General features: G+C 34.9%; 1 protein-coding gene across 2 annotated transcripts in view; it reads left to right on the top strand.

Moving 5' to 3' along the window:
- The window catches only part of MAN1A2 (mannosidase alpha class 1A member 2), a gene marked incomplete at its 5' end in the record, with an annotated part of 195,812 nt that overhangs the window by 73,328 nt on the left and 106,607 nt on the right, over positions 1–15,877 (top strand). For both annotated transcript variants that reach the window (XM_082688026.1, XM_082688025.1), the window contains 2 exons: positions 3,481–3,599; positions 9,275–9,355. In XM_082688026.1, the coding sequence (XP_082544152.1) occupies positions 3,481–3,599; positions 9,275–9,355 (200 nt within the window). The remainder of the gene's footprint in view (positions 1–3,480; positions 3,600–9,274; positions 9,356–15,877) is intronic.

Below are 15,877 nucleotides of genomic sequence, written 5' to 3'. Positions count from 1 at the left end.
AAAAAGCATAAACCTTTTATAAAAGGGGAAAATATGGATAAATTGGACTTCATAAAAATTAACAATTACTGCTTTCCAAAAGATATTAAAGTGAAAAGTAGAGAATGTGTGTGGTATACACACATGAATATATTTAGAATATATGTGATTTATATACCAAAGAAGATTTATGAATAGCCAATTAGCATGTCAGTTGCCAGAGAAATTAAAATTCAACCCATAATGCAATATCGTACATGCTCATTAGAATGTCTAAAATTAAAAAGGGCAGCAATATCAAATGTTGACAAGGATGGTAGAGCAATCAGAACTTTTCTGCATTGTTGCTGGGTGTATAAAATGGTATACTCTGGAGAGCTGTTTGTCATTCTCTTGTAAAGTTAAAAGTAACCTTACCATACAGCTCAGCAATTTCACTCTTAAATATTTCCATGATGCTCCCAAATGAGATCAGAGAGTAGTTTTATTTTTCTTACTGAGATTTTTACATCATTGCCATGCAGAATCTGTAAATTGAATTTACAATTTACAATTTAGATCTCTTCCTATATTCTATAAAAATTTATGTAGGAGTTACTGTGCTTAAAATTAAAGTAGAATCTATTCTGTGGAACTTCCAGAGTCAACTTTTATGGTTGGTAGTTCTTTGAGAACTTCTCAATTTCTTCTGTTTCTTGGTCTTTTTTGTTATCTAGATTTTATGTTTCTCTCTATTCAAAGTTTCTAAGTCAGAGTTTCTTTTCTATGTCAAAGTTTTCTTTCAAACTTAGAAAAGTTTGTTTTCTAAGTCAAAGTTCATTACACATTAAAATAAGTAATATTTTATTTTATGTGATACTATAGTATTGAATATATGATATATATTCATAGAAAATCATCAGTTGCACTCATTTTTTCAAATTTATTGATATGGTATGACTAAAATGTGCTTTTTATAGTTTTCTTAGTTTCCTCTCTGTTGATGCAGTCATTTCTTATTTTGTGTTTTTGCATTTCCTGGGTACTTTTTAAACTTTGGTGAGTGGTAGATTCATTATGTAGTTCTTCTAATAGAACTGTCTCTTGAATTTATATTTTTGACAGTTTCTTAAATTTGTAATTATTTTTTGCCTTTATCTTTTCTGATTCTTTGAACTTTTTGCTTAGGTTTATCATTCTTTTTTTTCCCCATTGGTAGAATGTTGTGAATTCAATTACTTTCATTTGTTCTCGTTAAATAACATTTTCAAGTTATGAGTTTCTGAGAACTGCATTAGTTGAATCCTGCATTCTCATAAAATTTTATTAATATTTTATAGATTCTTTAGTATTGTGTTTAACTTCTTTGACCCAAGGGCAGATTGACTAATTGATTGAGGATTTTTTTTATTTATTAGAGAGAGAGAGAGCATGAGCAGGGAGAGGGAGTGGTAGAAGCAGACTCATGTGCTGAGAAGGGAACCCGATGTGGGGCTCCGTCCCAGGACCCTGAGATCATGACTTGAGCTGAAGGCACTCACTTAACCCACTGACCCACCCAGGCGTTGTTGTCCCAAGGGTAGTTTTAGATCTTTTAACTTTTTCCATTTGAAATCTTGAGTTGTCTAGGTAAACAATCATAGGGATAGCCAGGAACATCAGTTTTGCTTTCCACTTCTTTGGTCTGTTTGCCCATGGCACAAACCTTTTTGTGAAACTAACCGGAATTAGTACAGAGCAGGTGGGTCAGGCCTTTTTCCGTTCCAGAGTCGTCTGCACCTTAGAGGAATACGCATTCCCCGGACTCCTTAAATAACTAGAGAACTGAAGCATAACTACCTATAAACATTGAAATAAGAACAGAAATAGGTACTCTTAAGGATTTAAAATAAGCATGATAAATATTTTGGATGGAATACATAAAAAGATACATATTTAAGTTATTATGGGAGAGAGAGGGATATATGGGTGATTAAAGGCTTGATAAAGTATTTATCATCTTAATAAAAAGCTGAGGAACAAAGAAAAGTAAAAGGAAAGTATGTCTTTAATAACCCAGAACAAATATTCTAGTTAATATCTAGGGAACTTAAGTGGGGAGAAGACCCAGGAGCTTATCAGAGTGTGATGGAGTGCTTGTCTTTGTAGTGGAAAGATAATACTTATTGATAAGTTGAAAAATTTATTAGAATCATGTGAAGAAGAAAATGTGATATAAGTTAAAGACATTTTAAGAATGAATTTGTATAGCTTTAAAGTGTCAGAAGAAAGCACTGTTTACTCAGTGGGAAAAGGGATGGAAGAAAAAAGAAAGAAAAGTAACTAAGCAGTGTCAAATATGACTTGCTGATAAGGCAAAGCTGAGTTTAATGCTTTGCTGTGGTACAGTAGATCACTACCTCACTAGAGCCTTAGTAGCCTGTCAGAGAAGGACACAGTTGGGTTAAGATGGGCCTTTCAGTTGGGGGAGGGGTACTTGGTTATGATTGGGTAAGGACCATAATATAACACTTTAGGACTGGTAAGGAGAGAATTTGGAGGTATTTAGTTCAGAGTTTTAATAGGTCTTTCAGGAAGTTCCTGGAATGAAAAGTAAAATTAATTTACAACTTTTATCCTTCTGGGCCAGGATAACAGTAAACTCATGTTGATGAAGACAGTAATAAAGCCCTTTCAATATAGATGATAACAACTGTGGATAATTTTCATTCTCAGAAGGTGGAAATAATTGTGTTTCTGGGGCTGGGGACGACTCATCTGCTCCATGTTACTTACTCTTCTACATGCTATTAGATTTGATTTAGATTGTATTCAGGATTTTGTAATTCTTTTCATTAGTAAGATTGACCCGTTTTCTTGTCACGTGTTTAGAGTGTCTAGCTTTGCTATTAACTGGTTTTGTTGAATTAAATTTTTCCCTACCGAAATTGTTTCCTTTAACATCAGAATTCTCTTTCTTGAAGATGGGTGTAAATCTTACTATTTTGATTTTTTCTACTCATATATTTTGTTTCATACTTTCTTTTTCAGTATGGTTAACCTGCTTTTGATTGGTAAGGTTTTTATAGCTTGTTTTACTGTGGTCATCTAGGCTTATTGCACTTTTACTATTATTTCTAAGTATATTTTTTGCCCTTTTTATGCATTTATACCAGAACAGCACAGTTGTCCTACGACTGGTTTGACATCTTGAACCACCCTCCCCATTTCTTGAATTAATTCCCCCTCCTTTTTTTTTGGACTTAGTTAAACAGATAGAGATCTCATACTGTGACCAGGAAGAAAATGAAAGGAGAATTACTGTTTTAGTTTTCCTTTACCTTCCTTTTAGTTGTCAACATGTCATCTTTAGGAAAATATGTTGAACAGTGTTTATTATTGTTCTTAAGGAAGAGTGAATCATGTTGGGGATTATTTTTGGTCCTTGTATTTCTACTTTGATTTTTTATATATTAAAAAGTTAAAACAGACCTTATATGAAGGGCGTGTTATTAATGAGTTTTCTTTCTACCCCAAATACAGGAAGTTCGCAAATGGGTGCTACCATAGTAGATGCTTTGGATACCCTTTATATCATGGGACTTCATGATGAGTTCCGAGATGGGCAAAAATGGATTGAAGACAACCTTGATTTCAGTGTGGTGAGTATACAACTGATGACTTCTTTGATTGACCTTGAAAAGACAGTGTCTAACTGTAGTAATTTTGAGCGTTACACTCCCAGTTTAAGGAAATCCTAAATTCCCTCTATTCTTTCGGAATTAGGATTGTCATTTAACTTTTGCGTAAAATACATCCCTTTCTCACCATCTTCCTTTCATTCTTTTTTTTTTGAGGCAGTGTGTTCAGTGTGTTAAGGCATACTTAAAGAAAAAAACACATGGGGGTAGAAATACCAGGAAAACATGAACTAGTTTATAAACAATAAGTGTTTTATTGTTTTTTAAAGATTCAGTAATCTGGTATAGCTTTGATGAACCTTCCTAACTAGGCCAATGCCCCTTTATCCAGCATTTTGGTGTAGTTGTTAAGTTGTATGGCTAAAGTTTGAAGCCCAGCACAGCTACATTCTCACTGTGGGACTTGGGAAAGTTCTTTTATTTTTTCTAAATCTGTCATAAAATTACTATCGCACTGCAGTATTGTAAGGATTATTTGACATAATCTGGTACACATTAAGTGCTTGTAAATGGTAAGAATTATTTTCATTATTATCAGTATTCACCCACAAGTTGTATGGGCTATTTTGTCATATTCATTATCATCTCTGATGATACCTGTGCTTGCTGTTCTTTCTTGCTGTGGTCAGAAGTCGCTCTTTCCTTGTGTGTTATTCTCTTTGGCAGACTGCATCACTCACGTTGTGATTTAAATCCATAATTATTTCTTCTCTCATGCTTTCCTGATGCTACCCACATGAAAATGGATTATTTATATTATTCTAGCGTTTTGGACATATATCATTTAGAATAATTTTTATTATCAGTTAGATTTAGGTTTTTCTGTGAGTGGCAGAAAATCTAATATAAAATAGCTTAAACAAGATACATGTTTATTTCCCTTTAGTGTAAACTAAGTGCAGAATGAGCAGTTTAGGATTGGCTTGGGTAGCTCCTTGTTCCTCAAGGGTCTGGGATCCTTCGTCTTGTTCTGCCAACTCCAGTGTATAGCTCCAGCCTCACGGTCCAAGCTGGTTCCTTAATATAAGGTGGATAAACCTTCCAGTTTCAGAAAAGGGAAAGATACATGACTCTCCTATATTACTTTACAGGTATCGGTTACCCCAGTTTTGCTTGTGTACTGTTGAGTGGCTCAGAGTCTTACAGCCCAGCCTTAGTGTAAAGGATGGCTGAGAAATAGTTGTTTTCTCCCCTGCCCCACCGCCTTTGGCTATGTGGTCCTTATAGGATGTGCTTTGATTTTAAGAAATCCCTACTCTTATTGAAGATACAGTCCTATATTTCATTCTGAGTGTTTTAAAGCTTGGCTTTTGCATTTAGGACTTTAATCCATATGAAATTGATTTAGGGTGAGATAGACAAGTATTAGTTGATCCTAGCCATTTATTTCCCTGCTATTTGTACATGCCACATTAGTCATTTGAGCTGATTCTTTTCTGTTCACTTTTTCCCTCCGTGCTTACATCAATACCAAACTGTCTTAACTACATATTTTTATAGGAAGCTTGATACCCAATTTTGTTCTACTAGGAAATTATCTTAGCAGTTCTCAACTCTTTGTTCCTGTAAGCTCTGGAGTACTGTTGACATTTTGATGAGGATCGCGTTCAATTTACAGATTAATTTGCAGAGAATTGGCGTCTGTAGAGTCTCAAATACTCCTGTCCATTAACATGTCAGCTTTATTAGGCCTAATAATCCATCCGCTGATATATCATTGTATCAGTTCACTCAATCAGGAACCAGAACTGTACGTGCCATTTATTTTAATTAGAGGATTTAATGTTTAGAATTGTTAACCAAATAACAGGGAACTGAAAAGGCAGAAAGAGAACATTGTGGTATTACAAGAGGGAGTAACTATAGTAAATATCTACCTCCCTGGGACTGTCAGAACAGTGGGAAGAAGTGGGGATTACAAAAATTTAGTAATTTGGAACTCTGCTGCTAGTATTTAGGAGCTCTTAAAAGGGCTTTTTTAGAGCTGGGACTCAGACCTCCGAGGAGAGGGTCCCTAGCTGGTGGGCCACAGTGAGGCTGATTTGGAGAATGTGTGTGTGTGGCAGCGGAATTGTAATGTGGAACCAACTGCCACTGCCAGGGCAAAGAACCATGCCTGGTTTGACACTGTCAGAAACCAGAAGTAAATTGGAAGGAATAAGTCCTTTCTCCTTCCTCCAGCCTTGTATTATCTTTGTAAAACCTCCCGTTGGCATGGCCCATAAGGGAGCCAGCTGGCTAATGAGACACACATTTGTAGAGTCCAGTTCCAGTTTACCAAGTAGACTATAGAAGGATAGATTTGAAAATCTGAGGAAAAAAGAGCTTAATAATCAGCACAATCATTTACCATCCCTTTACTTTTAGCCTTTCTGTGTCATATATTTTAGCTGTATATTTTGCATGTAATGTATTTCTGGATTTTGTTATTTTTATCCAGTTTTGGAGTCTTTTAACTGTCAAGTTTGGAATGTTTACATTTGTTATGGTAACATATATTTGGAGCTGGACCTTCCATCTTTGTTTTTCAACCTATGTTATTATTGTACTTTCATTGTTTTTATTTTCTGCTTCCTTTATTTTAGATGAAGTTATTTTGTGTCTTGTTTGCCCTCTTTTACATTGACTTTTATACTTGTCATTTTCATTCATTCTGGGGTTATCCTTAAAATTTTATATTTATACTGTTTAAGTTTAAAATTAATCAGTTTCTGAAGAACATAAGTCTCTTAGAATGCTTTAATTTAGCTCATCTCCCTCTTGTCTTATGTGTAATTGTTGTCTAGCTGGTTCCACCTTGTATTTGAAACTTCCAGATTAATGAATGAATGGATGACTGAATGAAGGAATAAATAAATTTATTGAATGCCTCCTCTGGGAAAGGCACTGTTCTGGCTTTTGTGGATACAGTAATGAGCAAAACAGTCTTATTTCTTCTTGAGTTTTTACTCTAATTTTGGGAGGAAAACAGTAAATAAATCTTCAACTCATATATAGTTTAGGTGGTGATAAATGCTGTGAAGAACTGTAAAGAAGAGCAGGTAGGATTGGAGCAAGTGGTTGCCATTTTACATGGGGTGGCCAGTGAAGGACTCTCTGCTACGGTGACGTCTCTGAGAAGAGACCCGGTGGAAGCCATGTGGATATAAGGCTCTCTCATACTGGATATTATAGTTGAGTATAGGATTGGAGGTTGGTTATTTTCTCTTAAGCTTTGAAAGGTATAGTTCCATTGTCTTCCTTTTCCTGTTACACTATTGGACATCATGCTGTCAATCTAATTTTTCACAAGTAATCTATCTTGTTTTCCCCTTGTTTTAATCTATCCCCCCCCAATCAGTTTTGGAAGATTCACCATCACTATTCCTTTGAATAATGCCTGTCTTCTGTTTTGTCCCTTCTCTCCCTCTAGAACTCTTATATTACCTCTCTTGTGAGGGAAGTTCTGAATTTTACAAATAAAGAATTATATGTAATTAAATGGTGGTAAGTGTTAATTGGGGAAATAATGCAGGTTAAGAGAGATTAGTGATGAGGACTGACTTCATTATTTTGTATGGTGTGTTTGGAAAAGCTTCCTATTCAGAGACCTGTAGGTTAAGGGTAAGACTGACATACAGGAATGAGTTCGGTAATTCTAGAACAGCAAGTAGACCCATTTGGTAATAATAAAGTAAGTTGAGAGGACTTCTCTTGTTAGGGGATGATGTCAGACAGGTAGTGGGGAATCTGATTACATTGGGTCTTACAGTTATTTTGTTCTGAGTGTAACCAGAAATCATTGTAAAAGTTTACACACAACAGTAACCTAACCTGACTTAAAATGCAAGAGGTTCACTCTGCCTACAGGGTGCTGCATAAATGGAGTGTAAGGAGGAGAGTAAGGCTGAAATCAGGGAAACTGATTAGAGGGTTATTTAGGTGAGTGATAGAGGCCTGCTCTCTCTCCCTCTTTCGTGGTCTCTCTGTATTTAGTGAATGTTCTGTGCCCTGCAATATACTATATGTTGGGAATATATGAAGTGATATAAAGCATTTTGCTGTCGTGGATGGGATGAGATGATAGATGTGTTACTAAAAAATTCCGGGAAGTAATCAGAGAGGGAGGTAAACCATGAAAAACTCTTTAACTATAGGAAACAAACAGAGTTGCTGGAGGGGAGGCAGGTAGGGTGATGGGGTAACTGGGTGATGGGCAGAAGAAGGGCATGTGATGTGATGAGCACTGGGTGTTACACATAACTGATAAAGTATTGAGCACTATCTGAAACTAATGATGTACTATATGTTGGCTAGTTGAATTTAAATTAAAAAATTCCATTGTGAAAATTCTATATCAGATACACACTTTTGGGTTAGCAAATTATGTGTTCTGCCTATGAATGTTAGAAAGACTTCTGGATAATATATATTTCCTTTTAAATTTTGTTAAAAAATTAGTTATGAGTGTTACCTTTATACTAGTCAGTTGTATATATCTTGTGGATTCTTTTGGTCATGTTCTTTTCCACTTCTACTTTTCTTTCCATGTATTAAAATTTTTCTCAGCAATATCTGTATCTTTATCTAAATACAAGCATATAAACTATATATGCTAAGGTTATTAGTACTGCTATATTTGTGCCAAATTTCCCTTTTTTTTTGGTTTGCCTTTTAATTTTGTTCAAAATTGTTTTTCCTTATAGGTATTCTCATTTTGGGGAAATTCAAGTCTTTCTATCATCATTTGTTGTCAGTATGCTTGATTTAATGATTATAAAGTACCTGTTTTGTCAAGGAAATTTATATATATTGTCTACACTTTCTTCTACTTTTTTATAGTAATTTTCTCTGCATTTATTTCTAAATTATTTGGACTTCATTTTGAGAGAAAGAGCTATCTGAAATGAGTATTCAAATTTATTTCTAACCTAGGAGTCCATTTTCTCAACATTATTAATTGAGTAATCCATCATCCTATCATTTTTTTTTAAAAGATTTTATTTATTTATTTGATAGAGAGAGATCACAAGTAGGCAGAGAGGCAGGCAGAGAGAGAGAGAGAGAGAGGAGGAAGGAGGCTCCCTGCTGAGCAGAGAGCCTGATGTGGGACTCGATCCCAGGGCCCTGAGATCATGACCTGAGCTGAAGGCAGTGGCTTAACCCACTGAGCCACCCAGGCGCCCCAATCATCCTATCATTTTTGATCCCTCTTTAACATTTATTAAATTTTTATATATACGAGGAAAAATTTTTTAGATTCATGAGAAGTATAAGTAAAAATGGGACAGTATGCTGTAGTAACTAGAACAGAAAAAGGACCCAACAGAGACACTTGCTGTTCCAGAATTCAAGAAGTGGAGGGTTTCATAAAGAGAAAATAGTCAAGATTATCAAATATATTGACAATTTCACAATGATAGGTAATATACATAAAAATGATTTTAGTTAGTAGGAACTGTGGTGGCATAATACAGGAGTTTCAGTAACATTAATAAATGGTGAATGAGATTGCAGTTGCATGAGAAATGAAGGTGTGAAAAATGGAGGAAAACATTCTCTGCAGGGTGTTTGTGAGAAACATAGGAAATACTGAAAATATTTGGAAAATTCGGAAGTTTTATGTATATGTGAATATTTTCAACATGTCTTCACAGAATTCAGAGGTGTCTGTGTTTGAAGTCAACATTCGATTTATTGGAGGCCTGCTTGCCGCTTATTACCTTTCAGGAGAAGAGGTGAGCCACTCAAGTGAAACACTTTGGGGGGGAAGGGGCTCTGAATGGACTTTAATAAAATGAAAGATTTCCCTAACAGCATATTGTTTTTCTTAATTGTTTAGTAATTGAACTCTTATAAAGATTTGCTGAGAGAACTGGATGCTTCAGGTAGAACTGTCCTTGGGAGTAATGATTTTTCCATTTTGAGAATTTTAATAAAACATAAATTCATCACAGATTCTGTCTGTGTATATACCACTTCTCCTTTTCGGGAGCTGTCCTCCAGGATTTTGCTGCTGCAATTAATTACACAGTTGAAACAAGGTGGGGGGGCGATTAATAAAATCAGAATTAGGAATGAATCAGGAAGAATTAATATGGATCCTCCTAAGACCAAAAATTAATTATGAAAACTGCCTGTTTGGAAATCAGATGAGATTTTTTGCTATAAATTTAAAAAAAAAAACACAGCAACAACTCTGAATTCTCCTTTCTGGAAGTCTTAGGGTATGTAATACAATTGATTGATTTGAGACTTGCTGTGATGGGGAAGTGGGTGTGGGAAATCCCTTTTTACTGCTCAGGTGGGTTTAAAGGATGGATTTGGAGAGTGGGAGAAAGAGAAACTAAAGGAAGAGGCTATAAGTCATTTCTGTTTGTTTCCTGAGGAATTTCTATATTTGACTGGTTTGTTGGTCTAAATGATTATAAGAGCTCTTTGTAAATTTACGAAACTCATCTTTTGTTTTATGTGTTGTAAAGATGAATTTCTTTGTTGTTAGTATTTAGGAAATGTTTGCCTAATCCAAGGTCACAAAAATGTTCTTTTATGTTTTCTTCTAAAATATTAAGGTTTATTTTTACTTTAAGTCTGTAATTCATTTTGAGTTGTATTCTGTATATGCTGTGAGGTATAGGTTAAGCTTGTTCTCTTTCCTTCTGGATATTAAAAAATTCTAACAACATTTGTTGAAAAGCCTTTCTTTTCTCTGTTTAACTGACTGCATTTTTATTGAAATCACTTGACCATATATGTATTAGTTGACCTCTAACCTTGCTGTTTATGTCTGTCCTTTTGCCACACTGTGTGAGTGAACTACACTCTGTAAACAGAGTGAACTACACACACTGTTCATTATTGTGGCTTTATGGAAAGTCTTGAAATCAGGTTGTACGAGTCTTCCAACTTTGTTCCTTTCCAAAATTGTCTTGGCTATTCCATTTATTTTATTTTCTATTTTAGAATCAGTTTGTTGATCTCTACAGAATATTCTACTGGGATTTTTATTGGGATTACCTTGGATCCATAGATGACTTTAGAGAAAATTGGTTTCTTAACAAATATGGACCCTTCGAAACCATGAACATGACATACCTACCCATTTACTTAGTTCTTTAATTTTCTCTCTTGGCGTTTCTAGTTTTAGCATATAGCTATTTTACATATTTTGGTAGATTTATACATATTTCATACTTTCTGGTCCTATTATAAGTTGTATTTTTAATTTCAATTTCTAATTGTTTATTTCTGGTATATATAAATATATATATATTTAAACTTTAAAAGAAAGTTTAAGTAAGGCTTAAATTCTCAGCTGGCTTAGTACATCTTGTTTACCACTGAATAACTTCCTGATGCTGTCATTTAAAAAAATATTATAAAATGTACATAACAAAGTTTTCATTTACCATTACATTTCAGTGATATTAAGAGCAGCGTTCACATTATGCAATATATGGTTGATTTTTATATTGACCTGTACTCTGAGATTCTAGTTGCTTTTATTTTTTTAAATTTTATTTATTTATTTGACAGAGAGAGATCACAAGTAGGCACAGAGCCAGGCAGAGAGAGAGGGGGAAGCAGGCTCCCTGCTGAGGAGAGACTGATGCGGGGCTCGATCCCAGGACCCTGAAATCATGACCTGGGCCTAAGGCAGAGGCTTAACCCACTAGCCACCCAGGCGCCCCTCTAGTTCCTTTTAAATAGGTTTTAATAGATTCTTTGAGATTTTCTTTTGTAAACGATCATGTCATCAGTGAATAGTTTCATTTCTCTGTATGGAGAACAATTTTATTTATGTAGGTTTTTTTGTTTGTTTGTTTGTTTTCAGTTAAAGATTTTATTTATTTGACAGAGAGAGACCGAGAGAGAGGGGAATACAAGCAGGGGGAGTGGGAGAGGGAGAAGCAGGATTCTCACTGAGCGGGGAGGCCCGATGCGGCTGGATCCCAGGAGTCTGGGATCATGACCTGAGCTGAAGGCATATGCTTAATAAATGAGCCACCTTCTATGCCCCCTATGTGTAGTTATTTTATTACTTTGTCTTGCCTACATCCTTATATGTTTCCTGATCTTATAGGAAAAAATTTAGTCTTTCACTGTTACATGTGTTAGTCATAGGCTTTTTGGTTCTTTTTTTTTTTTTTTTTTTTCTTTTAGACAGAACATGCCTGCACATGTGTGCACAGGATAGGTAGGAGTTGGGTGGTGAGGGAAAGGGAGAGAGAATCTTAAGGAGGCTCTACGCCAGCATGAGGCTGATGCAGGGCTCAGTCATCACCCTGAGATCATGACCTGAGCTGAAATCAAGAGTCTGAAGCTTAACCCACTGACCCACCCGGGCTCCCTGTTAAGCCATAGGTTTTTTGTAGATGCCCTTTATCCTCTTGAAGAAGTCCCTTTCCATTCCTAGTTTGCTGAGATTTTTTTTATTTATTGTGGATGGATGTTGAATGTTGTCAGATGTTTTTGTTGTATTTAATAAGATTATATATGATGTTTTTTCTTTCTCTGTTGATTTGCAGATTATATTGGTTGATTTTTGAATGTCAAACCAACCTTGCATTTTCAGGAAGAAACCTGACTCCCACTTAATCATGGGGTATTATCCTTTTTATATTGCTGCTAGGATTGATTTGATAATACATTGTTGAGAATTTTTTTGCATTTATATTCATGTGGCATATAGGTCTATATGTAGTTTTTTTTTTTTTTTTGGTAAAGATTTTATTTATTTATTTGACAGAGAGATCACAAGTAGGCAGAGAGGCAGGCAGAGAGAGAGGAAGGGAAGCAGGCTCCCTGCTGAGCAGAGAGCCCTGATACGGGGCTCGATCACCAGGACCCTGGGATCATGACCTTAGCTGAAGGCAGAGGCTTTAACCCATTGAGCCACCCAGGTGCCCCAGGTCTTTATGTAATTTTAATGTCTTCACCTGTGTTTTATAAGAGTAATGCTGACTTCATGAGTTGGAAGTATTCTTTTTTTTTTTCCTTTTACTAGAGAAGTTTTTGTATAATTGGTATTATTTCTTCTTTAATTGTTTGGTAGAATACCCTTCGAAGTCATGTGGTTGTAGAGCTTTTTGTTTCGGTTTTTTTCAACTGAGTTTTAAAGCTGTTTAATTTCTTTGGTAGACATAGTACTTTTCAGTTTATGTCTTCTTGAGTGGATTTTGTAGTTTTTGTAGCTTGTGTATTTCTAGGGATTTGCCTGTTTTTTCTAGGTTGTGTAAACTGTTGACATAAAGATTTTGTAATATTCCCTTATTGTTTTCATACCTGTAGGATCGTTTGTAATGTGCCCTATTTCATTTTCTCTTTTTGTCAGTCTGGATATAGGTATATTGGTATTTTTGTTTTTTTTCAGATAATTTGATTTGGTTTTATTGATTTCTTTCTATTTTTGTGCATTCAGTTTCATTTCTCCTTTTATACTTATTTACTTCCTTCCGTTTGTTCCTTTTTTTCTATTCTAGTTTCTTAGGTTTGGAGCTTAGATCATTAGTATGACACCTTTTAAAAAAGAACAGTGTTATAAAGTTGCTTCTTGGCCCTTCTTTTGCTGCATCCTATGAATTTTGGTATATTTTGGTATATTCAAAATATTTTCTGATTTTTTTTCTTTCTCTTTGATTCCTGAGTTATTTTGAAGTATATGTATTATATATATATATATATATATTTTTTTTTAAAGTAGCCTTCACACCCGGTATGGGACTTGAACTCACAATCCTGAGATTAAGACCTGAGATGAAATCAGGAGTTGGATGTTTAACCAACTTGAGCCACCCAGGTATCCCAGAAATACATTTTTAAATTTTCAAATATTTCACAGATTTTTCTGTTATTTTTAGTTTTAAGTTTTTGGTAGGCAGTGATTAGAGAACAGTTCTACTGAACTGTTGAGGTTTGTTTTATGATCTATTTTAAAAAGAATGTGTGCTTGAAAAGAATGTGTATTCTGCTGTGGTTTTGTTAAAATATCAATTAAGTCAAAGTAGATAATAGTGTTTGCTCAGATCTTCTGTAATTTTACTAATTTTGTGTCTATTTGGTCTGTCAAATACTAGGTGAGGAGTCTGTATGTATTTTGGAGGCCTATTTTTAGATATGTGTACACTTAGGATTGTTAGGTCTTCTTCGCTGATCCTTTTATTGTTTTACAATTTTTCTCTATCCTTGGTCACATTCTCTGTTATTCTTCTTCTTTTTTTTTTTTTTTTTTTAATTTGAGAGAGAGAGAGACGGAGACAGAGTAAGCATGTATACCTGCACAAGCACACAAGAGTGGGGAGGTAGAGGGAGAGGGAGAAGCTGACTCCCCTCCCTGCTGAGCAGGGAGCTGGACACAGGGCTCAATCCCATGACCTTGAGATCATGACCTGAGCCAAAGGCAGATGCTTAACTGAAGTCAGACACTTAACCAACTGAGCCACCCAGGTGCCCTCACATTCTCTGTTCTTAAATCTAGTTTGTGTGATACTGCCATAATTACTCTGGCTTTCTTTTATGTAGTGTTTGCCTGGTATATCTTTTAACCTAAATGTTTTAATATTTAAAGTTGGATTTCCTGAAGAAAGCTTGATAATCTTTTTAATTTGTGTGTTTAGACCCTTTACATTCAGTAAAGCTATTGATAGAGTTGCGTTAAATCTACCACATTGTTAGCTGTTTTCTATTTGTCCCATCTGTTCCTCATTCCTTTTTTTTTCCTGCCTAATTTTATATTATTTTTGTGATTGTTTTATCTCCATGACAGACTTATTATTTATTCTCAATATATTTTTTTTCAGTGGTTGCTCTTTTTGTTTACTGTGTATCTTAATTCATCCTGGTTCTACCATGAGTCAGTATTATGCTGCTTTGCTTGTACTGTGAAAACTTTACAGCTGTGTATTCTTAATTCTTATCAGTCTTCTTTTGTGCTGTTTTTTGTTACTGTACATTTCTTACATTACAGGTCCATAGGGCTTTGCTACTAGCTATTTTTGCTTTAGGTGGTCAGTTATTATTTAGAGCTATTCAAAATAAGAAAAAATACACCTTTTTATCTTCCAGTCATTTTTGTTGGTCTTCATTTTTCTGTTGATTTAAGCTTCTATCTGGTATGTATTCCTTTTGTGTGAAGAGCTCACTTTAACTTTTTCTATAGTGCAGGTCTCTTGGTTGTAGATTCTCAAAGTTTCTGTTGGTCTGAAACTTCCTTCTTCAGTTTTGAAAGATAACTTTGTACTTTTCCTTTTAATACTCTATTTTAATTTTTTAAAACATTATTTATTTATTTGTCAGAGAGAGAGAGTGAGCGAGCGAGCACATAGGCAGGCAGAGTGGCAGGCAGAGGCAGAGAGAGAAGTGGGCTCCTTGCGAGGCAAGGAGCGTTATGTGGGACTTGATCCCAGGATCCTGGGATGGTGGCCTGGGTCAAAGGCAGCGGATTAACCGACTGAGCCACACAGACATCCCCCTTTTAACACTTTAAAGAGGTTACTGCATTAGCTTAAGGTATGCATAGTTTGAGAAGTGTGCATTAATTCTTGTTTCTCTATATGTAATGTGTCTTTCCCGCTCCTGTGGCTGGCTGTCTTTAAGATAATTGGTTCATATTTTATTTCATGTGAGGAATCTCAGTGGTTTTACTTTTTTGCATTTGGAGGGGCAAGTAGGACTTAATTATCTTGCTTGAGGTTCTCTGCGCTTCTTAGGTGTATGGTTTGGTAGCTTTATATTTGAAAAGTTGTTACTATCTTTTAACATATTTTTTCTGCCTTTTCTTCTGGAATTCCAATCACACATTCATTAGATTGTTGGAAATTGTCTCTTAGCTCTTAAATTCACTATTCTTTTTTATCCCACCCACGCTTTTTATTCCTGGTGTTTCAGTTTGGATAATTTTTATAGACCTGTCTTTGAGTTCACTGATTTATTTTTTTGTTTGTTTGTTCCATTGAATCTACTTTTAATTAAGCCTGTTGAAGACTTTCTTTCTCTCAGTTTCTTTGATTTCTGAAAAATTATTTCTAGTATTCATTTGACTTTTAATAATTCCTATTTCTCTGCTACAATTTCTCATTGTCTTCATGTTTTCCACTTTATCCACTAATGAGGTCTTTTACCATGTTAATCAAAATCATTTTAAATTCTCAGATTATTTTAATCTCACCGAGCTTGGTTTGCCACTTGTTTTTTCTCTAGAAAGTGTTTTTTTTTTTTTTTTTTTTGCTTTCTTAGTATTTCATAATTTTTGACTGAATGCC

The sequence above is a fragment of the Mustela nivalis genome (genome assembly GCF_964662115.1).
Source record: "Mustela nivalis genome assembly, chromosome: 10".
In the NCBI taxonomy this organism is placed as follows: domain Eukaryota; kingdom Metazoa; phylum Chordata; class Mammalia; order Carnivora; family Mustelidae; genus Mustela; species Mustela nivalis.
The sequence above is the reverse complement of the archived record's forward strand: the minus strand, read 5'-3'. Positions and strand labels throughout refer to the sequence as shown.